Below are 26,609 nucleotides of genomic sequence, written 5' to 3'. Positions count from 1 at the left end.
CAAAATTCAAAGAGCATAATAACCTTGAAGTTCTCACTGAGATAGGGACGTTGTGAAAGAGTAGCCTATTATTCTTCTTGTGTGAATCTTTATAATGGGCCCCTCTAGGTGTTTCTTGCCATTTTTTCTTGTCCTTCCTGCCATCTAATCAAGGATCAAATGGATCTAACCCTCTCGAGTGCTTCAGTCATACCTTAATTTGCATCAAAAGTATGACAAAATAAGAGACGTCAATTTACTGTCCTTTTCCGGTTGTCTGCTCAGACAACTACAAATCTCGCATGGAGATCTGCCGATGTTTTTCTTAGCTATCAGCCTCGCTTGGTCAAGTGTCTTATCACGGAAGAATGCCTATAAGTTTTTGACATGAAACAAGTTGCTAGATCTGCTTCTGATTTTATTGTCTGTGACGAGGATAGGATGATCTTGTAGTTGAACTGTGCTTCTTTATTGCCTTAAGTCCCTCCCTAACACGTGTTTGATTGCAAAATGAAGCATTATGGTATAGGTATCCATTCTTCCTCCCCGTTTAAGTTTTAACCTCTCCATGCCTCTTGCAATGAACATGATCAATAAATCCAACGCCAGGTACTTGTATGTGAATTAATGAGTACATAATTAACTAATTAGCCCTTGCAGAGACAATATCATCTTTGGCTTTCAGGAATCTCAGATGTACAAGGAGATGTTTACTTGCAAAATATTAAACACACGGATGACTTCGATCAACAAAAGGTCATACATATGCTCAGTACTTTCTAAAAACTATACCTCACAATATGACCGAGAAACAGAGCAAGACGCAGAAGCTAAACCCCAAGCGGTAAAGACTCTCTGCTTCTTTGGTTGATACCACTTGGAACAAAAACACATGCATTCAAAAGAAACCAAAGAGGTGGGGGGAAAAACTTTCCACTAGTAAGTAGTACTAGTCCATTTTAGTAGGAATTAGTGCCGTAAGCTCCATGCCCATCGATCATCCCAGCCCACAAACCGAGGCCATTCGAGTAACCAGTGGATTCTTGGCATTCTAGTGGCGAGAATGAGATCCTCTCTCCTGACTTCACCTCCACTGCATTGGCGAACAACAGCGCGCTGTTATTGCTGTCGGCTGGGAAGCCATGGCATGTATCACCTATGCCCATGTAGTCTTCTAACATTGCACTAGATTTATTAGGATCCATGACACTCTCATCCATCATCAAATTGTACTTGTAATATTCCATGAAATTGGTATTGAGAGGAGTGGCTTCGGATGGCGTGAACTGCGGCAGTTGCACATCAGAGAAGGAGAGGCGGAGATCGGTGACGTCGTCTACCGCCGGCTTCTTCGACACGGGGCGCTTGTTCCTGCGGCAGCCGCCGCCGACGGGGACGTTGCGGAGGGAGCCGCCTTTGGTCCAATACCTCCTGCAGGTCTTGCAGAAGTATCTCGGCTGGGAGAGGCTGTAGTTGTTGTAGTAGCAGAACTTGGTGTTGGTTGACTCGCATCTCGGGCACTTCAAGGCCTGCTCGTGCGGCGGCCGCAGCCTTCTCTCGAAGACAGGCGGCGGCGCTAAGCACGACATTGGATCAGCTGCAGTCTCCTCGGGATTGAGGCCCTACGTCGACGGAATTGAGGAAAAAGAAAAAGAAAAAAGAAAGATAATATGATCATTAATGGAAGGGAAGATGCTCATTATGATGCACAAAAGCTTCAGATGTGTGTTCATGTTATCGATTATATTAGATTGATGATTTTTATAGATGGCCATGGAGATCTCTAGTAGGCTTACCTTTAGCCAGTGATCGGTGGAGTCCATGCAGGTGCCCATTGAAGGAGTAGGAGTAGCCATTTGTGAAAGGAAACAAGAAAACCTAGATATATAACTTGAACTGAGGCAGATCTATATCTTTACTCGATCCACTAGCTTGCTTCAAACTCATGTGAAGGGAATGATTAATTAGTTTGAGAGGTAGAGCAAGACGAAGAAGCCAGTTTCGGAATGGCTTGGAGGGTAGTGAGATACATATATATATATATATATATATATATATATATATATATATATATATATATACATAATGGGGAGCATTTTGATTTGGTTGGTGAGTGTTATGACTTTAGTGACGATGCGAGTATGAAATCTATGGAGGAAAAGGTGGCGGACGTCAAATGAAGAATCAAGCTCTCATTTGTAGCAAAGTGGGGCTCACCGTGCCGGATTTGCAAAGAAGACCCCAATGCCTTTCACATTTGAATTGACGATCTTCTGCACCTCCGAATGCATGAATTCGCTGCACCCCCCCAATCATCTGTGATTGTAATTACATCAAAAACATGAGATTAAAAGTTAGATATGGACTCGACAGACAGCCAATCCTCCTTAGATATAGAGGCACTTAGACTCTAGTGAGCTTTTAGGTTGTTTAGTCTAGACTTCAAGCAATATGCATTGCCGAATAATTACTCTGAATCGAACGTCGTGAGATTTGTTCCAAACTGTTGCGTTATTAAGCTGTTCTTCCAAACTAACCGCACTACCGAATCATTAATCGAATGGAAGCCAAGCTACCAAACCACCAAATTTATCTATAAGATATGAGAAATTATAATGCAGTGAAATAGAAGTAGGATCAAATTCTTGCAACTTGAGATGCAGAGTAGAGTATCTCAGTGCAGGTGGACCCCCACCCAATTCCATTGCTTGTCTTTCTTTGGAGTCCTTTCTTATTATTATTCCTTTCGCCTTCCACAAGTAAAGGATCGATTCCGACTGCGAAGAGAAGACCAAAATGCCGCCACACTCACGTGACACGAATTTTTGCCGTTGAGCGCTCCAAGGGCACAAGTGGACGTTTGTCGCGTAGTGATTCGCCTTCGTCGTCCTCGTCGTCCCCCTCCTACTGTGTTTGCTGTGTGAGGCCAAGGACAGCCTCATTTCTTTGACGACCATTGTCGGCAGTATATGGTCCACGTGGCAGTGTGTGAGATTTTTTTACTTGTTAATCTTAAAATACTATTTTTAAGATATCTTATACGGGTCCACGTAATTTGGCATAATATTATAACTAATAGTCTATGTTTATATATATATATATATAATATGTCGGGAAGATGAAAAAGAAACCAAAAGTAACGGGTATTACCGGAGCTTAATCGGAAATATAAAAATATAGTTTAAATTATCATAATTTTATAATTTTTTATCATTAATAATACTGTTTTAAAAATATAGAAAATGATCTATAAGCCAGATTAAGCTTGCATATCTCTAACAACAAGTGTCCTCCAAATTTAAATTCAAAATTTTTTGTCTAACAAGTTATTTTTTCCGCTATGCATTTCAGCTATTTTGACCATATGACATCTAATACCATTCTAACAATAAGAATTATTGCTTAGTTTTGCATTCTTCTGAGCCCGTAACATATCTAAGCTGTGTAAGAGGCCTCTCTTATTGGGCCTGGCCGTGTGAATCGATTTGGGCATTTCGGATGCTAAATTAGAAAGGCCTGTTCACTGACCACAATCTTATTATCACATTGGGGTTATATACTTATAATTTCTTCTTTATGCTAATATACCCTCCTCATATTAGTCATATACAGCGAGCAGTCTTCTTTATGCTATTAATATAAACGAGTGGCTCGGGCTCAGGCTCGGGCTCGGTTGAAGCTTAAGTTCGGCTCGGCTCGGTTAGAGATGAGCTGAGCCCGAGCTACTAAAACCAACTCAAAGTTAATATCGAGCTGAGCTTGAGTTGTAGCCGACTTGCTCAGGCTCGGCTTGATAGGTTGGGGTATAAAAGGGATGAGAAAAACATTAATCCCCAAATCCCATCTCCACATTCCCGCCGCGGTGTGTTAGTGCCGTCTCGTCTTCCTTCGCCAAGCCACCACCATCGTGCCACCTCGTCTTCTTTTGCTAAGCCGCCACCCCCGTACCGCCTCGTGCCCTCGTCTTTCTTTGCCAAGTCACCGCCGCGGTGCCTCCTTCTCCTCTTTTGGCAAAAGTAAGCTGCCGCAGTGCTACCTCATTAAGTTGCTGCAATGCTGGCTAATCTCTAGTGAATCAAAGTGGATCAGCATCTCCACCACACAACTCTCCGGCAGGTCTCCTAACATCATCCCACAAGTCTCGATCTTCTTCTTTTTTGGCTTAATTTGGGCTCAATTCGGCTCGGCTGGAATATGGCTTGATGATAGACTCATTTCAAGCTTAAGCTCAGCTTGAGTTGGGTCTGAGCCTAATTTTAAGACTCAATTAATTTCGAGCTGGGCCTAAGGTGGTGCCCACTCGCTCAAACTCGCTTGTTTTCCCCGTATCCTTGCATTTGACTGTTAGAGGGAAACATAGTAATTACACCAGTAGATGGCCCCACCGCCTCTTGTAAATTGTAATCTTAGTCAGTCGTAGCACACGTTTGGGGAGCTCACACGCGCTCCGTTGGCTTTCTTCAAAGCCCCTCCAAAACCCCCCACTGGCCTCCTTCTCTTCCCTCCGTCTCCATTTCCTCCTCCTTGAAGCCAGTAGCCATTCTTCTCCTCAGCCTCAGAAACACTAACCCTAAACTCCGATTCCAAACCCGAACCCTTCCATGCCGTGATTGTCGCAGCCGGAGAGACGTCTGAGACTCGGCTGGGGTGGAATCATGGCGACCTCCCGAGACGTCCAAGAAGTCATCGCCAAGCTCTCTTCAGATAGAGCCAGAGTCCGAGAGGTGATCTCCTCTCCGAAGCCCTATCCTCAGATGATCTCGTCCTTTCTCTTTTAATCCGTTTGCCTTTTTGATCTCTTGATTCATCGCAGGAAGGGGTGAGACTCCTGAGTACGTGGCTGGAAGGCGAGAGATCGATCGGTTTCTGCAAGATTCTCGGTCGGAATACTGCCAAGATCAAGCCTGGAGAAATTCCAAGCGGTGAGATATTTCTTCGCTGACTATCTTTGAGTTTTTTTTCCCGAAGTAAGCTACAGGCAAAAAATATTTTCCAAAGTACAGCACTGTTTATACTATTTTCTGAACGACTACAACTTTTGCTAGCTTGGTCACATGTCGGTATGTCACATGGAAAATCTGTCTGGCACCACAATTCTTAGGTGATTAATTGAAACCATTCCTTTCTGGCAAACGTTTTCTTGTATATAAAACCCTCTCCCGAAAGCAACTAATAAATCGCTCTCCCAGAAAGCTACTAATAAATTGCTATACAATAAGGCGATTTACTTGTTAATATACCTATACGCTACAAAACAGTTGTTTTCTATATAATACTCTTTTAGGGAAAGCGACATATAAGTTCCTTATATAAAATATTTGGAAACTGAAATTTGGAGGAGCTATCGTCATGTTTGATGATTTTAAGCCCACCTTCTTGTAAGAAATGGTTGGGCTATTCCAACTTATAGATTTTTGTCATATCTTCACACTGATATATTTCGTGACTAAAACAGATAATTCAGTGATTAGAATGGATAAGTCAGTGCAAAGTTACGACACTCTTTAAGTTTTTTCTTTATATTTTTGCCTATATCTTTTTCGTACGAGGTTCAATCAAACTCTGGTCAGAATCATTGTATTCGTTTTCCTTTCATCTTCATGACGACATATCATATGTTCAAAACAACTTTTGTTTACAATATTATGCCTTTTCAAAGAATGATTTTTAAGTGTATTAGTATTTTGATAAGTAAATCGTCTTTTCAGAGAGTGATTTATAAATCGCTTTTGGGAGAGCGTTTTACATAGAAAATGACAGTTTGATAAATCCAGTACAACGATTTCCTACGTGACACTAAGTTGGTAAAAGTTGTAGTTTGGAAAATAGTTTGAACAATACTGTATTTTAAAAAATATTTTCCCTGTAGCAGTACTTTGTAAACAAAACTCTGCTACCTTTATTCTTGGAGGACATCTTTGACTTGGATGGGTTGTGATCTCATACTTGTTGTCTTCTTGCAGTTGAGACGTGGCCTTTCATTCTTAAGTTGCTTGCCAAATGCATAGAGATGGAGATATCTGCAAGCAAGAAACGGCAGCCGAAAATTATAATGGCAAAGACTCTTCGAGCAGCAGTGCAATCTGCAGAGGATCCGAAGCTCTCAGGTTAGTCATAAAATTGTTCTAAATTATGGTCTATATTATGGTCAAGATTGGGTAAGGGCATATCTTGGCCCAGGAACTGAAAATAGTGACTGCCCAAGTAAGTAAACACGGATAAAATATACCAATTATGTTCATGACATAGTACTATGCCATGATTGCTGACTGTAGACTATGCTGTTCTATCTTGACTGGTAAACTCATATTGAAGAGGAGGGTTTACTTATCTGTGAACTCATTTTAAGTACAATTTCATGCCAAAAGAATAGTTTCCCTAAAAAAAATGGTGATATCTGATTGATTTAGCAGCTGCCCTTCAAATGCCTAATCCATATGTTAGTACATAATGTAGTTTTCAGAGTTTATTGTGTGCCATGAGTACCGTACTACCAATTTTTTTTTTTTTTTGGTGGTGAAACATCTGAGTCAGTTTATTATCTACCCAATGATTCATTTTCTTGTTAATGGGACCCAAAAGCCTTCATCAAATGCTTCCTTTATTTTGGTTGCATATAGCCATTTCTGGTTATTAGGAAACAATGTAACATTTACCAAATGAAATATCATTTTTTTGAATAATTTTGTTGTCATCGATCAAGTATATTGTCACAAACTTGTATGGCCATGCTCATTCATGTGTAAGGGCCATGTTCAAGTATCTTGTCATAAAACTTGTTATTCTTCGAACTTCCAATCAGTACAGAAGTTTTCGATATGTTGAGAAGTAACATTAACTTTTATGTGCTTATGTGGTTTAATAGAAGAAACTTCCATATCTTGCAGGAAAATCTTTGCATCTGCTTTCTGTTGCTAAAATGCTCTTCAATCACATATGGGAAGTTATAAAAGATGTTTCTAGTTTCCAGTCAGAATACAGTAGCATTCTTCGGCATCTTGCAATGGTCAAAGAGTACCGCTATCAGATGAGGAAGATGATTTATTGTAGTGAGTGCTTCCTTGATATCAATTCTCCTGCTTTAGCTAGATAATGCCAGTCAATTCATACTAATTTGTTTTATGTTACTATAAGCAGGTCTAGTAGTTCTTTATTTAAAAAAGGTTGGAATAAGCATTGATATAAAAACCAATAGTCTGTCCAGCTCTAAAGAGGAGGTCTTCCGTTATATCTTGACACTTCATATTTTATTGGAGAATCCACCGGGTGATTTTCCTGATAATATCAGGGAGGATGTGGTCAAGGGATTTACTGACATTTTTGCACAAGTTAGGTAAGTAATTTGGGCTAAATGTATTCTTTTGTCTTAATTTTACTTACGAAGAAGATTATATCATGTCAAATCTCTCTCCTATTTGTATTTGTACTTTCTGGCATCTGTGAATGTTGCTGATTAAATTATATTTTAATCATGCAACAACAGGGATGAGGGTAAGGTTTCCCGCAAGCTTATGGATTGCATTAATACATACTTGTTGAAAGATGGTCCAAATCTTGGATCTGAAGCTATGGACATCCACTCTGCAGTAAAGGATTTTATGTTTCGTTGTTGGCTAACTACTCATGATCGGGGGTTGAAGGTCACTACTGTAGACAATCTCTTTTTGACTTGTCACTTTTGTAATTTGTAGTGTATTTATTTTCTATATAAATGTTCTTTTTGGCAGCACTCGTTTATTGTTTATGCAAGAATTATGCTGAAGCTCAATATGGATAGGGCAGAAGGAAGCCAGCTTGTGGCTCAACTACTTGATGTAATCGTTAAGGAATTGGATCAGAGTGTTAGTGCTGGATCTGGTTTTTTATGGTGATTCTCTTACTTTTTAGAACCACTGCTCTGAACTTTTCAAGCTCTTGGTTCACTTATTGAAAATCAAGCAACTCAGGGCCGAGATTTCTAGAGATGAGAAGGCTGGATCAGCGGGAAGAATTTATGAAGGTCTAATGGAGCTTGCAGCCACTGTATTTTATCAGGTTCTGAGTTCTGAAACTTACTGTCCATAATTTGCACCTTGGACTATGGTATCAGTTGATCCGTTACTGATAAAAAGTGAACTAATATTCAGGCTTGCAAGAAGACATCCAAATCATCACACAAAGATAAACGGTTGAAGATGGAGAATGCATCTGTTCTAATCAAAGATGGTCTTATGAAAGGTTCTTGGTTCTGGTGAGAAACATTTACTGAACCAAAATATTATTTGTCATCTTTCAAATTCACCCTTTATGGTGTTAATTTATGGCCTTCGTATTGTTATTTGACTGTGTTATCTATGACAGGAATGGTGCTGTTTCTTTTCTAGTTCGTAACTATGGATATCGTATAGACAAGACTCTGTTGATTTATTGGTTTGAAGCCACTTGTGAAAGTTTAGAAAGGTATTTATTTTTCAGGGACTCTGATGGAATCTGATTGAATGCCTTTATATAGTCATCGATTGCATGTTTGCTACCATCGACTTGTAGAATTGTAAGTTCAAATCTGACTTGATATTGTGATTAAATCAAGGTTCCAAAAATCGGTACGTATCGGCCGCCCGTATTGGATCGGATTATTTTAATTAAATAATTCTAAATAATATTTAAAAATGTTGAGAAATTTCTAAAAATTTAGAAAAAATTATAAGAAAATAAGAAATAATAATTACTCACATATAAAGCCTAAAAACTAAAAAACTAAAAATCTCTCGTCCTCCCTTTCTTTTTTTTTCTATTTCTTTAACTATTAGTTTGAAGTATCCATTCTTTCCTACACTTTCTCTTTCTTTCTATCTTTCTCTCTCTCTCTCACCCTCTTTTTTTTATCTTCCCCCCCTCTCTCACTCTCTTCCTTTTTCCCTCTCTCTCTCTCTCTCTCTTTCTCTCTCCCTCACTCTCTCTCTCTCTAGCTGCTGCTGTTAGCAGCAGCTGACAGCTGCCTGCTGCAGGTGGCCTGTACCGCCGAAATTGGAAACTGTGGATTAAATAACCTTGATTGGGATAGATGGTATATTTGATTACTTGAATATTATTATAGTATTTTATCTGAATTATCAAGGTTTGTTTCATGTGATTTAGTAGTCCCTAAAGTGTGTTAGTTGTCTTGGGATAGAGATATTTGAATATAGAAAAATTTTCAAATCACACCTTACATTTGACCTATTCTTTGAAAATTTTGTAACTCGATCTCTTTTTTTTCTCTATAATTCTCATTTAACACCTTGAGTTAAACAATACTAGAAAAGAAATATTTTATTATAATATATAAAATAATTTATAAATACCTAAATTACTTTTGTCTTTTTTATCTTCGTTTTCTCTTCCTAAAGTAGAAGAAGAAGAAGAAGAAAAGGAGGAGGAGGAGGAGGAGGAGGAGGAGGAGAGGGAGGGAGGAAGATGATGAAAGGTGGTGGTGGCAGTGGCAACAACGGTGGAGAAGGTAAGTGAGGAAGATGATGGAGGGATATAGAAAATGAGAGGGAATAGTGGGGGTATTTTAATAACTTGGTTGACGTTAATTAGTCAAAATAACGTCAGAATGTTAAATAAGAATTATATGAGAAAAAGAGAGGTCGAGTTACAAAATCTTTACGACACCCGAATCAAACCCCGTAGAAACTTATGAAATAAATTTAAGATTTAAAGTTGCCAGTGGACTCTAATTAGGATCTAATTTCTTCCTGTCCTTTCCTAATTCAGGATTTTAAATAATGCAAATGCTGTTCAATCTCAAGATGCGCTTTTGTGGCTCTTGCGGTATGTTAGACTTTACTAAGTTTATTGTATTATATTGCCTAAATTATCATGGTAAACCATCAAGGCATCAATATAATGATCAACCTTGTCCCCAAGTATTCGGTGATATAATCTTTGAGGTGCTAATTTATTTTATCCTAATGTGGTATTGATTTGTTTTTCTCTTCTGGGCATTTATTTCAATCATCATGGTACTGATTTGAAATAAAATTTCGTCAATTTCACTTTGAAGGGCACTGCACGAATTTTCTGCTGTGCTTCCTGTTTGCGTAAGGGAGACTTCTCAATGCTTACCATTGACATTAAGTGAGGTACTCTTTCCACATCTGACACTTGTGTAGTTAATTTTGCTTTATGGCTATCTAAAACTACAGTGAACATCCTTTTCTTGTAAAGCCTTCTATTAGATATTGTCATCTTTCTCCTTTGTCTATGGGTCTGTCCATGTAGAGAATGATATTTAGTCCTTTGTTGCTTGAGCCCGAACCATGAGATATACCTCTCGTCTAGTTTCCTTTGGCTGGAAATTTGGCACCGGTTTTTAGAGGGCAGACTTTTAAGGGGAGCTGACATTATATAGACCTTCTCACCTTTTGCCTTGCTTGTGCCTACCACCAGCTTTTTGGAAAATATCTGGACTTTCTAGCCACCATAGACCTTTTTGTGGAACCCTAGTGTACATTTTCTATATATTTAATCATCAGCAACTCAGCATGTCATGGGGATTTAAGAAGATATTCCAATTCAGTAGAAATTTGCATTTTTGCAAAAAGCCAAACAATGGACATTTTAGATCTACATATCGTTGTCATTCTTTTGCTTTCATACATAATGGTGTGTGAAGCAGTTCAGAACTTTAGTTGAAGTACATGAATGATAGTTTGCTGCTGGGGAAATTTCAGATGATACAAGCACCTATTACTTGTTTCAGTATACTTTGTGTGACCCACTTGTTGGAATTTGTTACTTTTCCAAGTCTTCATGACATAAGTTTGAACTCATTAAAATCAAGGTTTGAAAAATCGGGATCGGGATTGGAATCGGCCTTCCGAAAGAACGATAAGTATCGGCCGAATCGGCCGTATTGGTCGCTTGGATCAGATCGGACTTTTTAATTATATAAAATTCTAAATATTCTTTAAGATGCAGGACAAATTTCTAAAAATTTATAAAAAGTTTACCAAAAATAAGAAAATAAAAAAAGAAAAACTATGGTGCAATCAAAATTGAAAAGAAGAAGAGATTAGAATGAACGTGAGTGAAAGAAAATCACACAAAAGAAAGAAAAACCATGATGCAGTGAAGAAGAAGAAGAAAAAAAAGAAGATAAGAGAAGAAAAAGGGAGAGAGTGGAAGAAAAAAAAAACTAAGAGACAAATAAAAAAATTAAATAAAATTTATATACTGGAGTTCGTCAGAGTTTATCAGAGTTCACTGGAGCTAAATTTCTCTGTAAGAGAAATAATGATTATATGTACGGAGAGAAAAAATAGAAAGAAAGAGTAAAAGAAAAAGTAACAGAAAGTAAAAGAATAAGAGAGAGAGAGAGAGAGAGAGTGAAAAGAAAGAGAGAAAGAGAGAAAAATAGTTCGTTTCGGGCTTGGATTGGGATCAGGTTCGGCCGATTCGGCGAACCATGATTGAAATATATCTGACCCAATTATCTCGCAGCTGGGTCAGTAATATAGGTTGTGTAAGTAATTTTTCACTGCTTCGGATTTTATTTAGGTGCACTTCCCCTTTTCTCTTCTAAAAGTTAGATTCCCTAAGCTGTAAGCACTCCTTTTTTCTGCCCAACTACTGTCTGCCGTTTCTCTTTAGTAATTCAGATTATTGGGTTCTTTTATTTTCTTCTATAAGCAATTTTTATTGCAGTCTTTTGTCCAACATTTTTTGAATTGTAATATAGTCAGTCTTAGAATTAAGAAATATCAAATGGCATACGCTAATCATGTAGCTGTTAATCCTAGACTCGCAGGCTCACTGTAATCTCATTATGCATCATTTTGTATCCTGCCCTCTCTCTTCATTTATTCTTATGTAGAAATCATATGTCAAAACTTTTCACTTTAAATTTCAATGAACTGTTCTGACATCCTTCCTCTTCAGTGCAACTTCTCTTCGTCTTTTGAGTCGGTTGGATTTTTTCTAGAAGGGACTATGCTAGCTCTTTCTTTCTTTTCCTCTTAGTCTTGATTATTTGATAAAACTTGTAATAATTATATAGAGGAGCTTGCGCATGGTCTTCACTCTTCAGTGACATTAATAAACAGTGGCTACAGCCTACAGCAGCTTTCTCTGCTGAACTTTGAAAAAGAATACAGGGTCATACTATCTTTTCTATATTAAGGATATGAAAAACAAGAATTATATGTGCCTTAAGTATTATAACTTTTTGACCTTTCTCAGATGTATTTCAATTCATAGCTTCCTTCTCTTGATGTTTCTTTATCAAATTTTAAGATGCTTCTGTCCTGTACTTATTTTTCAAGAAAATTTTATTGCCTTTTCTTTTCAGTTTTCGCTCCAGAAGTTGATTCTTGATTTTCTATTTTGGTTCATAATTGTTATTGTTAGATGCCTTATATTTGTAGGTGTCACTGGTTAGAAACCATTGGCGAGATATCTGGAGCTCCTTGATGCATGGGTTAGCGGTATTTAGGACAGTAACTTCAATTGTGAGTTTTCTTACTAGTGACTATTGTGATGAATATATTCTGATTTATCTGCTTGCTTTTGTGGATTTCTCTGCAATAAGGTCTCTGTTCTACCACATAGAATCTCATAGAACTGTGGTTGCCTATAGGAATCATGTAAATTATTGTATTTGTCCTTGAATGACACTAATATGCAAGAAAATGGCATACTTCACATCTTAACCACAAAAATTGGTTGTTAACATGAGATCACTGGATAATGACGGTATTTGGACTTCTAGTTTCTAGTTGGATGAGAGTTCCCATGGAGAGCAACTATTTCTTTCTTGGTCAGAGAAATGCGGCAGCAGACTTCAAAGTTTTGAAGTACATTCAAGAGCTACATTATAGTTCTTAAGCCAATAACCTACTATAAATTTTGTAGGATCACCAATATCTTTAGTTGTGATAAGATAAATATTTTATCCATTCTTATCCAAAGATGGCCGTGCCGACTACTGCCGGTACGACACATGTCGCAAGGGAGGGTGAGAAAAAGATAAGGGGCTACTCACCTTCACCCTTCACTGCTCCTTGTTGCTACTCGCCGATTGTTGCTCGCCGAGTTGCAATTTTGCTTGCACCTTCGTTGGGTGCCCTAGCCTAAAGAGGAAGAAAGAGCGAAAGAGAGGGTTAGGTAGTTTTTAATCAGCCGACCTGACTTGACCCTCTCTCTCGCTCTCTCTTGCTCCTCGGGCTAGGGCGCCCGACGGGGGGTGCGAGCAGCGGTGAGCGGTGACGACAACTTGGTGAGCGACGACAAGCTCGATGAGAAAGTCAATTACGAGTGGTAAAGTTGCCATGAGGGGTGCACCCCTCATGCCATGTGCCGGTGCACCGCTGACACAGTAAGTGTTGATTGGCACGTCCATCATTGTTTTTATCTATATATGCATTTTCTACTAATTTTATTTTCCTTGGATTAAGATTCCTCTCCTAGACAGTAGATCTGCAACTTGATTGCGTACATATTTGCTAGGTTTTCTATTTTTGATCAGGTATTCTGTGTAATTGTGCAGGTCGATTTGGCTTTGATTTTGTTAGGAAATATGATCTTGCAGGTGAATACCCTCTCTAGTTGTATTTCCTTTTCTATATATTTATATGCAACTTATCCTTCGCTTTCAGGACCAAATAGGTGTAGCTTTTGTGTCTCAAGACGTGTGGGACTTGCGGATATTTAAGCATACACCCTCATTGTATGTCTTCTCTTTTGGTGACATGTTCCTAAATACAGTTAAATAATATTCCTGCATTAATTGTTGTGACTTGTTATTTGACCAAGTATCCTGGCCATTCATTCTGCTAGATTTGTAGAGGGATTCCAGTTACCATCTCTCATTGAGTAAAGTAGTGAACTACAATAGTATAATTTTCAGCAAATGAATGCGTAAGGCTACTTGAATACTCGTAGGTTTGTTGGCAAAAGCCTTTAGTTCTTCACTTCTTTGACTATTGGCTGTTAGTACCACAACTTCTCTTTCTCCTATAATGCATCCTAAGTGAGTTAAGACATATAAGTGGATAGAGTTTCTTCATCTTTCTCAGGAAAAATGCATATAAGTCTAATATCTTTTGGAGCCTTTGATGATTAGTTATCATTTACATGCTGAAGTTGCCACAATCAGTTACTAGTTTGCCTTTTTGTTAGTGTATTTAATCATAACAATGAAATCCATCATTTAGTATCTACCTAACCAAGAGTAACACATGGTACTATGATTCTCAACACTTATCAAATTATGATAGTAATTTGCTGCCATTTGTATTTTGTTTGGTATCTAATGATGTAGTATTGATGCTTATGGTTAGGATGTTGTTTAATTTCAATAATGGAATTAAACATTGGAGGGAATTCTTTCTTATTAATGGCATCATTTGTGCTAAATTTCCCAATTCAAAGTTCAAACAATGGTGGTACGAAAACATCAGGCATGAGAAGTTTTGGATTTGCTTGAAATTGTAGTTAACTATTTATTGACCTAGAAATTAAAATAAGATTGAAAATTGGTTAGCGCTAAATACTTGTATGGACATTGCATACTTCTTTTCTGGATAGTTGATGAACGGTCCTTCATATAAGTTGAAACCACATGAATCATGTTTATTAGAATGTTTTACCTTGCATAAGTGTATGCACCACGGTCATATTAGCTTGATTTTTTTGTTAAATATCTTGTTTTGATCCATACCATTTGAGGTTTGTTATCTACGAGGTAGTTGGTCTTTTTTCTTTGGTTGTCTTCCATGATTATTACTTGATCTTTCAACACCAAGATTCCCATAGCACGTCATTGGCAATGCATTGTTTTCTGTTACATTTTATGATGCAGCAAGCAATGTATCCATCCCATCTCTTGTAGTTCAAATTTCAAGTGTTCACTACTTTGTAATATTTCTTTTATGTTAAAATCTTGTTATAGGCCTGCTTTGTACTTCATCGCTTGTTATTTCTCAAGGACAGGAATCCAGGTATTCTTTTCAATTATCAATTTATGCCTGTATTTTCAAATGTAGTTCATTTTTTCTGTTAGACTTTAATGGGCCTTGAAGTATTCGTTCTTGGTAATTAAGAATCTCTGTGCTCTTTTTTTTTTTAAATTTTCTAATTACCCAACTGTCTGTCTAAACGATGTAACACAATTTAGATCATTACAATTGGCTCATTTTGATTTGTTTAGGTTTTGTTTAAATTTTGGAGGTGTTGCTACATTTGGTGATATTAACAATGATTTCTCAGTAGCACGGGATGACCCTATAGCCTGTGAAGTGTGTGAACAATCGCTCTTGGTTAGCCCCTGCTGGCCTGCTTGGTTCTAGACTTTTACTATGTCTATATTAAGGTCTTTCCTTACGCTTTTCATCCTATCTCTATATAGTTCATTCTCATCTTGCATTGGGTCAACCGAACCACCCCATTATGGTGGCTTGTGCTGGAGAGAGACCCCTCTCCCATAGCTTTTACTGAGTTTTCCTCTATCTTTTGCTCCCTAAAAATGGTCATGTTGAAAAGACCCTTTCGGTCTTCAAATTGTTCTTGGTTGCAAACTTTCCTACTGCTTGTCCTATTGTGACAAAGATTCCTTTTATGTAGAAAATAGAAATCCTTATCAACAATTATAATCTTACATATGGACAATTCCTCAATGTCTTGTTCATTTGCCACATGATATTTTCTCTGTGCATTGATAAAAAGAACACATTTTCTTTGTGGGGGTGTGCAATGAACTGGTTTCCAGAAAAGGTTGGAAGATTTGTCCGAAGAAGGTGATAAGTGATAACCTTGTTCAATTGTTCCCATGATTAATCCTTCCCTATAAAATGTGTCATGTTCGAATGATGATCGCTTCTACAAGAGCGTATTTTGGTGGCATTTAATTTTCTAATCATAGTATGCTATTGGAGTTTCCTTTGTTTATCCTTTTGTTCAGTTTTATTTGTAACATAGAATTTCAATTTTTCTTATTTTTCTGGTGGTATATAACTGTGAAGTATTTTAAGGGATGTGCATGCAACCATGTGTCTCTCCATTATATGTGCACCTGTCCTTTGACCAGATGCGTACCCTGGCCGCTTTTTGAATGGTAGATGTTAAGAAAGCTCTCAATATTGTTTTTTGATATGTGAGTAACCTTTTCAGTATGAGCATTATTGACATAGTTCTTGCTTTTGAGTAATGAATTGATACAGCTTGAGACCTATATCAATTAACAGTGCTTAGGTACTTTGATATTTTTCTTATGATGGTCTCTTTTCTATCGATGGTTACTATTTCAGTTACTCGTACTCGTATTTCCTTTGACTTTTTTTTTTCTTATGAATTCATCACGTATTAGTAAACTTTTTCCCTTGCTACTATCTTTTTATCTTCATTCCATTTTGCAGACAGTCAGTTTTGTGTTGGGATTCACATATCAAACTTGTGTTTCATTACAACCCTATGCCTTTTCTTTCATTTCTACAGGGTGATACTCGTGATGTTTTATTCATTAGGAAGAATCTACTAAGATCAGCTCTGGAATTAGTTAACCTAAAGGTTGCCTTTCTGAACTTGCATGGAAGTTCATTTCTCTTTATATTTTCTACATGCATGTTAGGCTGCTCAATATCATGTCTAGAATATGCAATATTTATCATTTTGGACATTTCAAATGTATTGATTCATTTGGTAGAATTCTTTCTTTTGCCTTTCTGCATAAATATTAAGCCTCGTTAACTTGTGGAATAAGAAATTAAGGATAGCCTTATTCTAGAATAAGCCTCTTTATTTTAGTGTAATAAATAAACAACAACATAGCTTCTTTTGGTATACTAATTCATCACTCTCTCCTTTTATTCCGTAAAACTTTTAAAAATCAATTCAATAATAATATGAAATTACTATTTTGCTCCTAGATTATACAACACTTAATTATACTACTACTACTAGTACTTTACATCTAATCAAGAATATTTCGGTCATTTAGATCTGCACAAATTTCTTTCTCACAAGTTGTAATAGACTAATAGTTTAACTTGTTCCTTTGATTTTAGTATTCTAGTGTTTTTTACTAGCACAATTTGGGTAATTATATATCTTTTTCTTGTCAATTTTGTTTAGTGTTTTTGTCATTTTTCTACAATTTTGTTGCTGTGTGTTAATGATGTGATAAAGTTCTCCTGTTGTTCAGTAGCTACACTTATGATTTCATGTTCTGATTTTAGCACATATCATTTTTGCATATCTGTTATGGAGTTATACAAGGCAAACATTGTTTGGGTGGACATACTGATTGGTTTGACTTAAAATTTGCTTCTCTGGAACGTTTTGTGTGTTCAACCTGATTTGCACATCGATTAATTCTAACCTAATTTTCTGTTATGTAGTGTCCCATGATACTGCTGCTTGCTTTGCAACTGATACATATTTACCTGTAGGAACCACTCCTTTTGAATGAGCAGAGTGTCGTTCTCATTCCTAGAGCCATATTTTCTCTTTCTGCTGGTTCTGCTTTTATGACTTTGTCAGAAGGTACATCTGCACTGTTAAGTTCAAATGATGACCGTGAAAAGGTATGTTTCTAATTAGAAGATTAAAGGCTTCTTACTGGACATGTTTAGTTGATTTGATGCTTTACCAAATCGTAGTCCCTGTGGTCTGTGCTAAATACTAGTATAATAATTTTTGGTAGTTGTTGTTGATGGAGGAAGGAGACCAGGGACTCGGAAGTGAAATTCTAGAATGTTCTGTGGAAGCTTTAGCTGAAATTAAACCAGGAACATCCATTAAGGTGGGTATAATTTTCTTAAATTTTGTTAACATTAGTTTATCATTTTGAATTTATCTGTAATACTCCTGAGTTCTGAGGTCTGAATACTTGGTGGTCTTTTTGTAGATGAAAGCTGAGAAGTATCATGGGATACACCTTCCCAAGCTGATCAGCAAACCATTAGTTCATGAAATTATGGAGTATATCTCTGGTTTTGTGATTTCAAATAAAGAGTTCGATAAAATAGATCTTTCGGTTCTTATCTATATCTGCTCCCTGTTCTGCAATATCATATGCTCTGCAATATTAGCAAGGTAAGTTAACTGTTGGTGTCCTTAGCTCTCAATGTTTATCGTTGTTTTTGACTTTTTTCTTTCTTTTGCCTTTATGTTAATCATACACTGGTTGAACATTGAGACAGCAACCACTTTTGATGCTACGAGTTACTTTTCAACTGTATTATATATTGTATATTGGACAATCAATTTTACTTTGTATGCGGAAGTAAAGGATCACTTCATGTATAAGTTATCTTTAAATTTTTTCTAGCCTTTTTTCCTTATATTTGAATGATTGTGACTCTTGAAATTGGCTAAACTTCCAAATGAATTCATTAGTAAAGAAGAAATACAAGACTTCACTGTATAGTTTTACTCCTCTTCTGTTTCAACTCATCTCTTGGCTGTAATATCATTTTCTAAACATAGTCTAATGAATCAACAGACAATTATTTGCCCTTTCTTCAGAAAGAGTGATGTAGTTTCTTGCTTGTGGTTTTTGTTTTTACAAGAACTCTTGCTTTCTTTCTACTATCCTCGAGCACCATTTTCATAGGACTTCCACATCTTCTCAATGACTGTTTTGACTGAATATCTAATTTCGGTATGCTTTCCAAAATTATCTTCATTCTATAAGGTGTTTTCTGTGGGACCTGCATTTTTTTTGTTCTCGTCTTGCACTATCAATTATCTATCTATTTTTTATGCCCTCTCTTGTTATTGTTCTTTTATGAAGTGGTCAATTTAGTAGAGTGTGATGTATTCATGTTTCTATATTTTTCATGATTTAAATTATTTTGTCCCCTGTAATCATGCTTAACTTGAGGAAGAAATGTGGCATAATTCTAAAGTCATATATTTGTTTAGATGACATGTTTATTTCTTAAATTTCCTTTTATGCAGGCAAAGAGAAGAAACATCTTCCTTCTTCATTATTGTGCTCAATTATGTTTCGGATGTTCTCAATCATATTGTTTCAGTACTCGAGGACAAGTGTAGTGAAATCCAGTGTCATGGATTTTCTAGTATAAGTTCAATGTTTGATTCATCAGGATCTATTTTATCCTCACTTCGCAGTTTGATGTCTTCTCCACTTTTTGGTCTCTTGAAAGTCAATGATGGTATTGATTATGAGATGCTTCACAGAGTCATTCAGTTACTTGAGGAACTTTTGGTGGTTCTTTCTAAACTGTTTGCTGTACTTTCCACTTGTGCAAATAACCTAGATGGAGAGACGGATACAGAGATGTTACCTATGTCTTCTGTAAAATTGATGGAAGAATCCAATTCATTGGTTAAATGCAGGATGCGAATTGTTGATATAGATTTAGATGCAAATGATGGTTCGAGGGATATTGATGCTTCAACTTCTAGTGGAAGTGCTAATATAGTTATCTTTTCCTCTCCTTTGCAGTGGAAGTTAGAATTAGTTTCAATGATAACCACTTTTTTCTCTGTGTCACCTAACCATGTGTGGGAAACCTTGTTTAGTCTGATGGAAAAAGAAAATGATTATAAGGTACTTAACACAGGTTGATGTCTATCTAGTTTCTCGTGTAGATATGTTTCTTCTGTACTAATTTCTTTGCAAACCAGGTTCATGAGAGTATCTTACTGAACCTGTGCAAATATTTTTCTGGGCCTGCTGAAAGTCTCTCTGCTCTGGTATGGTTATTCTAGATATTTCATTCAGTTTCACATTAGTTTAAGAAAAATATAGCTTTGGATATTTCTTTCCTCTAGTTTTCTTATAGTTCCTTTTCTTTTTCTAATTGAGCAGATATGTGTAATGAAGAATATGTTGGTGAAAAGCCCATGTCCGAAGTTTTGCTGTTTTCATATTTTAACAGCTATCCATGCTTTATTAAGAACCTTATTGTCTATCTGCTCTGATGGAGGAAATGCCATTAATAAGCAAAGTGTTGGTGAAGTAATGTCAGGCGAGGTATGCGAACTTCACATCCATGCAATCATTTTATATATCAAAGATAGAAATAACTGAACACATACTGCATTGTTAGCTTTTCATGTTATTTTTATTTCTCTTTGTTTCGATTGTTAATGTTTATATTACTACGTTCGACGGGGATTTCTTGATGTTCCGTCATAGGGGTTTTTCTTTTGTTTGCTTTCTTTGTCTCTGTTTTGAGATGGTTTGGGGTTTGAAGGGTTTTTCTGGTGAAGTGTTAAAAATCGACCCCTTTAAGTAACAAGTTTGTAAGTAAGATCATATGCGTAAATAAGTGAGGCCTAGTTTGGTCAAAAGCTCTATATTTGGTCAAAAGGTAGATTCTTTGGTGGGCTTGTTCAATGGGAGGACCATTATGAGAATATGTTTTGTTCTTTTGTACTAATGATGATATTTACGTTCATCAACTATTTCCTTGAATTATGAGAAATTTTCTATTTTGATTAAAGTACTATTTACCACCAAAATTCTATGATACCTTCACAGATTAGGGTATCGTTTTACATAAACAGCACGCATTTTATATACAAGATTCCAGTTATGCAGTAAGGAGGTAACACATCAAAGTGAAGTAGATGCCTCACTCAGGGTTAAAAGTTAAAACTGAAAAGTTTGATTTTGTGAAAAGATAACATGACTTCTTGATGCCTGCATAGGTCAAACTCTATAAAGCACGGATACGATACGATACGGATACAGGGATACGGCAAATTCTCAAAATACAGGATACGATACGTCTAGGATACGGCAATTAAAAAATTATATAAAAAAATTATGTTCTAATGACAACATATACATAATATTGCATTCAATATTTTAATACATCTATTATCTACATAAGCATTTAATAGCAAAAATGAGAGTAATAGATATCAAAGACAATTAGACAAAGAATACATCAACGTTCAACAAATAATGCACCAAAACAAAATTTAAGAAGGGAAAGGGGAAGAAATCAAATGAAAAATTCAGAGAAGAAATCGAGGAAAAACTGAAAAGAAAATTGAAGAAAAAAAAAAGCTAGTTCATTGAGAGAAGAAATAAACATACCTTCATCGAGAGAGAGGAGGAAGAAGGGAGAGCGGTGGCTTGTCGAGAGAGAAGGGGAGAACAGGGAGCGGCGGCGTGGTCGCGAGAGAGAGGGAGCAGCGTCGTCGAGAGAGAGAGAGAGAGAGGGAGAGCTAGGGCACGGTTTGAGATATCAAATTGGGGGTGGAACGACGGGGGGTTGTGGGGTGGGGTGGGGGTGGGTAAGTTAAATTTCTTAAACGGGTTTATAAAATTAAACTCACCCGATTACCCAATTAAACCCAAAACGTATCCAACACGTATCCAGCCGTATCCACCCCGTATCCGAAAATAAAAATTAATTATTTAAATTTAGGATACTCCGAAAACATATCGGATACGTATCCGGGCCGTATCCGGCCCATATCCGATACGTATCGGATACGGATACTCCACCCAAATTGGAGTATCCGTGCTTCCCAGGTCAAACTTAACAAACCCATGCTTTTTAAATTCCCAAGAAAGCATGAACAGGATCAATGCGTTTTTCTTGAAGAGTACTATTCCGCTTAAAATCTTGATCAATTATAGTTAAGCAGAGATTTTATTAGGATACAAACCTCGATTCTCGTACACATTAGTGTCTTACCGTTATAAATATATAATACAAATATATAATATTTTGGTCTGTTGTTACAACGTATTGGAACTTTTGGGCTATGCCTATTCTCCTGCAGACTAGATTGATGCTCCTAGATTGCTTTTTCTAAAGCAAGTATAGTAGTTGAAAAAGATGTTAGAATATTTCTTTTGGAAACCTCATTGACTAGCTAGACCCTTGTCTTTCATGCAGCAACATACCATAACATGTGAATTGCATGCAAGCAATCCAACAGATGCTATGGCTGGATATAATGCTCATGGAGGACAGCATATTATGGTAGGGAATAGGGATGAATAATGCCAATGTAATGTAACATATAGACTAGGCGAGTGGCGTTGCCCTTGTACCATGTCACCATGAGTAACGGAAAGAGATACCACAATGCATGAACTAGTAGAGCTAGTCAAGGATGGCAATGTAGGGAATTTTTTTTTCTGCCATGTGAATCTGAGGCCTTTAAGTAGGTTTTGGTTGACTACAAGTGGACTCATAATGGGTTGACTCATCTACCAGGAATACTAATTGGGTTGTGTTTGTGTTTCTAACATCGACTTTCTTAACCACTTCAGCCTGTTTAAGTCAAACAAATTGTGTTGGTGTCAGTCTAATAATACAGTCAACCCGGCCCAATTGCCACCCATACCTTCGGTTTCTTTATTCTGTAACTTTGGTATATACGGATGTCCCTGAACTTCCATAAAAATCGGAACTAATAGTTAACATTTTATTAGCACTCCTAACACATTGTCTTTTCCTTGTTCTTCCTTATTTTGGTATACGAGCTACCTGAAATTAGGGTGGTCGAAGTGTTATAGCTTTCTGAGCATAATATTCTGTGGATGTCTTGTTCTTTGATGCTTCAAGTCTCCAATAATGATCAGTCTTAGGCATGAATTGCACACCTTATATTTTATTGATAACAGTGATCTTCTTTTTTTATCTGTATTAAGTAGTCTAACAGGCAACTTAGATCTGTTGCAATGGATGGGTCCTATCTTGTTTGTAATGATTTTGGTCTACATAAGTTCAGCATAGGGATCTTTTTTTGGTGGTGTCAGAACATATATGGTTCCTTTATTGTTCTCTTTATTCATATTCATGGAATTCATTGTATATATGTTCTTTAACTTGCATATAATTATATAGGTGAAAACATGGTTTATTAAGATACCTGCTATCATATATGCAGAACCTGAATGTTCTATCTGATTTGTTGGACAAAGTCAGTGAGAGTGGTCTCCCAGATTGGTTCCTTCGTATTGAGCTGATTGATTGCATTTCGTCTTTTATTTCACTTGAACCTTGCAGCGCACAGGTGATTCACCTTGTTGTTTATGGCTATCAGGCGCTGTTCTATTCTTATTAATTGCATTGTTTTGTTCTCTGTCTGGATCATATCAGGTGATGATTGAACGGCTTCTTGCAATGCTTCAAGATACTGATTATCGTGTTAGACTCTTTTTGGCGAGAAAAGTTGGTATTCTTTTCCAAACATGGGATGGGCATAATGAGTTGTTCCATGATATTTGGTGGGTATATCACTTGTTCCATGATATTTGATGAGTATCTCACTTGCAACTGATATGAGTATCTCCATTTATATTTTGCTTCGAAAGTTCCTTCATGCTAATCACTATTTGTTTGAACCACGATTATTCGACCCTGTCTGTTTAATGGCTATAGGCAGTAGAAACTAAAAAATCACTAGATGAATTGGAATACTTAAGTCTTCTAGAATATTCTTGTCATTCCCCTAGCTGAGTTCTTGGGCACAGATTGTCATGTAATCTAGGCTTCTGCTGCTGTAATCTGTTATCGTATAAGATCTTATTTGTGCTACCCAAGGATGGTCGTGCTGGTCTCTGTGTCGATGTGAAGCTATTTAAATTTTTTTTCTTATTTTCGTCAAATCAAATCAATTTTAATCATTTTCTTAACAAAGATATTATGACATGTGAAGTCCATTTTTTTAAAACTTTTTCTTAATTTCATCAATCATCATTAATCAACTCTAATATTATGTGTTGAGTGTTATTATATGTTCAATTATATTATGTAACATTCAATCATATTATAGAGTGTTCATTTTATTAATATTAGTTTTAGTGAATATATTCAATCATATTATTTATTGAATAGTATTTGTATTTGGCTATTGCTTTATTTTTAATAAATAAAATAGGCTATTTATAAAAATAATCTAAAGATAAAACACTATAATATAAATTTTAATACATATATAAACCAAAAACTAAAGATTGACATGCTGAAGACTTGAAAACATCTCTAGGTATTCTAAATTTTTTTATTAAAATTATGTTAAATGTGTGTCGGTTAGCATGCCCCGTGCCGTTATAACTCTGTCCTTTTCTGCTTGGTTTCCTTGCTTCAATTTAAAGCACAAAATTTGTTCTTATGATGTCAGGACACATGCAAAGTTTGTCCTGCTTTTCTGCTGTTTCATGAGAGTGAGTTCCATATATGGGTAATTGGGTATAGCTGCATAGCCTTTGTAAGGGCCAGGAAATCTTTGAGTTTGGTTTGGTGCAAATAACTTTTCTTAATGCTCAGTTCTCATCTCAAATTCTCAACTACAACAGGTAAAGCTTGAGCATGGCTTAACATTTCACTTGTTGAATTCCTATTTCTTTGCAAGCTGACGATTCATTAGTGTGTAGATCACTAATACTTTAACGTTTTTCTTCTTTCTGATTCATCCCTTGTCCATTTCCTTGGTCTTCTCTGGTACCTTTTGATTACAACTTCCAAGCTAAATTCTAGTCCATTCTTTGTCATTACATGAGTATTGTATATTGTTTAGCTATATTTCTGCTAAAATTTCTCGAATATTTCTGAAGGATATAAATCAGCTGTCCTTTCATCCTTTGTCATTTGCAGTTCAAACTTTGGTGTTGAGATGGTTCGGTTCTCAAGGGAGAAGTCAATTAAAGCTGGAGAAGTCTTATCTGCTGGCCATCAGTCTGAGTTACTTATGGAGACTGCCCTTATTACTCTAGCACATCTTGCATTGCATAGTGAAGATATTGAAGTTGAGGTATGCACATAGATTTTCCTTTTATATTGTGATAAAATAGAAGTTCTTAACTTCCTATGTTGGCCGTTTTGTGTGCCAGTCCTCTTCTGTATAGATGAATATCGTAATGAGTTCATGCATCAAAGTTTCTTGATCGAATATTGGTGGTTCTGATGAATGTTTTGTCGTGATACATATTAGTTTTGTGTGATGGTTTTTAACTTTTTATTGAAAGAGTCTGTAATGTATTTTTTAAATCAGTTTCTCAAGTTGTTACTTCAATTGGCTTTGGCTGCAGACTTGTATAGGACAAATAGTCAGGGTCTCCTATAATATGTTGGACTGTCCAGTAGAGGTGAATAAAGAGTAGAAAAGGTAGAAGATGATCCATGAATAATATTCTAGAAAGAAAGAGACAAGAGAGAGAAATAAACCAGCTAACCTGCTTAAGAAAGCTTCTCTTTTAATTGGTCAATTCATTAGTCATTCAATTTTCCCATTTTTACGACTTTTATAGGATATCTCTTACTTGCAATTTTTGAATAATAATAGGACCCTTTAAGACTCAGTGTCATTGTAGCTTATTGTTCACATGAACGGTACTGCTACGTTATAAGAGAGTGCTTTGCTTTGGTACTGTCCTTTATAGTAAAATGTGAAAATAATTGTCAGATGAAAAATCTAACGGTATTAAAAGGCCTGTCTAGGTTTATATATGGAGTTCTATTCCTCATCAGTTACCACTAACATCACGATTTGTAGTGCATGATTAATCTGATAGTCACTGTAGAATTCTTTGATATAAGGAGTATATGATCACATAATACATCGATGCTTATCACCATTTTAAACAATCTGCTTTAGTTCTTTGAATAATGATGTCATCAAATTGAAGGATAATTTCTCCTTCATTGTGCCTCGGTTTAGTAAAATTGAATTTGATCTACTCATGTACTCATCCTTATACCTACCTCCCTGTTCTCCAAATTTCAGATTCTCAGATTCTTATCCATTCTTCTAATTTAAAAGCTGCCAGGAAACAATGGACTCCACAAAATTTTTTTTTAGATTTCTTTATTTAAGTCATCTATCTACAACCAACCAAACAAATACAGATGCAATGATGAACTTTGGTACAAACCTTTCATCATAGGAGATACTCTCGTTTCTCCCAGAAGTATTCTCCCTTGATTCATACATGTGAAATTGGAATGGAAAGAGTAGGCGAACTAGGAAGCTTCTTCATTTCTGGGCTGTTGTTGACTGTTGAGTATTATCTACTCTCCATGTCAATGTTTCTAGTGAATTCCTTTCTGTCTCTTTATTCCAGATTAAAGACAGTGAATTCCTTGGTAATAATAGGACATGCTTTCTATGGCCTAATGAAATTCTATAAAATGTGTACTCCCGTATTAATAAAGAATGATCTTTGATGATGATGCTATGACTTTGTTTCTGACTTAGGGTGTTGAAGCCTCAAGTCAGTTGAAAAGATTATACACTAACTTAATATTGATAAGCATCTAATGTTGAAGAACAGGCAGAAGGACATCTATGATGATATGCATGTATCCAAAGAAAATGTAATGTTGATGCTTATTTATACATTGGGAAATGCAGCATTAGTTTGCTTTCACTAATTGCATGTGCTTTTGACCTATAGTTTATAAAGAAAATGTGAAACCTTTCTCTTGCCAGAAAATTTGACCTATATATATATATATTTCCTCTTTGTTTTGTCCTTCCCTGCTCCCTTGTTTTTGTTTTCTCGTGGTTTTTGACTTTTGGTGTCACTGTGCAGTCTGTTTTTATGATGTGTGCTGTTGCTGCTACAGAACCTTGTCAGAGGTATGCTAACAAGAAATGGATTCTGTGTATCAGATTAGTCTTCAGGACTTCAATGAATGCTCAACTTTTATTTTATTGCCTTTTTTTTT

At 36.4% G+C, this 26,609-nt stretch overlaps 2 protein-coding genes across 6 annotated transcripts in view; one reads left to right on the top strand and one right to left on the bottom strand.

The window, feature by feature from the left end:
• Window positions 1-674: 674 nt before the first annotated feature.
• On the bottom strand, window positions 675-1,999 carry LOC140792504 (dof zinc finger protein DOF2.4-like). Its single transcript, XM_073143548.1, has 2 exons — window positions 1,776-1,999; window positions 675-1,601 (listed from the first exon to the last, which is right to left on the bottom strand). The coding sequence occupies exons 1-2, from the start codon at window positions 1,833-1,835 to the stop codon at window positions 939-941; spliced, it is 723 nt and encodes a 240-aa protein (XP_072999649.1). The 5' UTR covers window positions 1,836-1,999; the 3' UTR covers window positions 675-938.
• A 2,406-nt stretch (window positions 2,000-4,405) lies between these two features.
• LOC140791995 (serine/threonine-protein kinase ATM) overlaps window positions 4,406-26,609 on the top strand; it is a 61,764-nt gene continuing 39,560 nt past the window's right edge. For 3 of the 5 annotated variants that reach the window (XR_012109666.1, XM_073142745.1, XM_073142747.1), the window contains exons 1-27: window positions 4,406-4,703; window positions 4,793-4,901; window positions 5,943-6,086; window positions 6,867-7,028; window positions 7,117-7,312; window positions 7,463-7,619; window positions 7,707-7,846; window positions 7,926-8,013; window positions 8,106-8,209; window positions 8,320-8,418; window positions 9,718-9,774; window positions 10,007-10,085; window positions 12,369-12,452; window positions 13,490-13,531; window positions 13,599-13,669; window positions 14,894-14,942; window positions 16,435-16,506; window positions 17,388-17,522; window positions 17,642-17,740; window positions 17,846-18,033; window positions 18,901-19,516; window positions 19,594-19,662; window positions 19,778-19,942; window positions 22,828-22,953; window positions 23,040-23,167; window positions 24,537-24,693; window positions 26,474-26,520. Coding sequence is in view for 4 of the 5 variants with exons in the window: in XM_073142745.1 (XP_072998846.1) it covers window positions 4,635-4,703; window positions 4,793-4,901; window positions 5,943-6,086; window positions 6,867-7,028; window positions 7,117-7,312; window positions 7,463-7,619; window positions 7,707-7,846; window positions 7,926-8,013; window positions 8,106-8,209; window positions 8,320-8,418; window positions 9,718-9,774; window positions 10,007-10,085; window positions 12,369-12,452; window positions 13,490-13,531; window positions 13,599-13,669; window positions 14,894-14,942; window positions 16,435-16,506; window positions 17,388-17,522; window positions 17,642-17,740; window positions 17,846-18,033; window positions 18,901-19,516; window positions 19,594-19,662; window positions 19,778-19,942; window positions 22,828-22,953; window positions 23,040-23,167; window positions 24,537-24,693; window positions 26,474-26,520 (3,452 nt within the window). In the remaining variant the exon portion in view is untranslated. Of the gene's footprint in view, window positions 4,704-4,792; window positions 4,902-5,942; window positions 6,087-6,866; window positions 7,029-7,116; window positions 7,313-7,462; window positions 7,620-7,706; window positions 7,847-7,925; window positions 8,014-8,105; window positions 8,210-8,319; window positions 8,419-9,717; window positions 9,775-10,006; window positions 10,086-12,368; window positions 12,453-13,279; window positions 13,319-13,489; window positions 13,532-13,598; window positions 13,670-14,893; window positions 14,943-16,434; window positions 16,507-17,387; window positions 17,523-17,641; window positions 17,741-17,845; window positions 18,034-18,900; window positions 19,517-19,593; window positions 19,663-19,777; window positions 19,943-22,827; window positions 22,954-23,039; window positions 23,168-24,536; window positions 24,694-26,473; window positions 26,521-26,609 lie in introns of those variants that run through there. The other 2 variants (XM_073142746.1, XM_073142748.1) reach the window with 2 other exon arrangements.

Source organism: Typha latifolia, chromosome 7 (assembly GCF_019914945.1).
Source record: "Typha latifolia isolate L0001 chromosome 7, TyphaL0001v2, whole genome shotgun sequence".
Lineage (NCBI taxonomy): Eukaryota > Viridiplantae > Streptophyta > Magnoliopsida > Poales > Typhaceae > Typha > Typha latifolia.
This window is presented reverse-complemented; position numbering and strand designations above follow the sequence as displayed.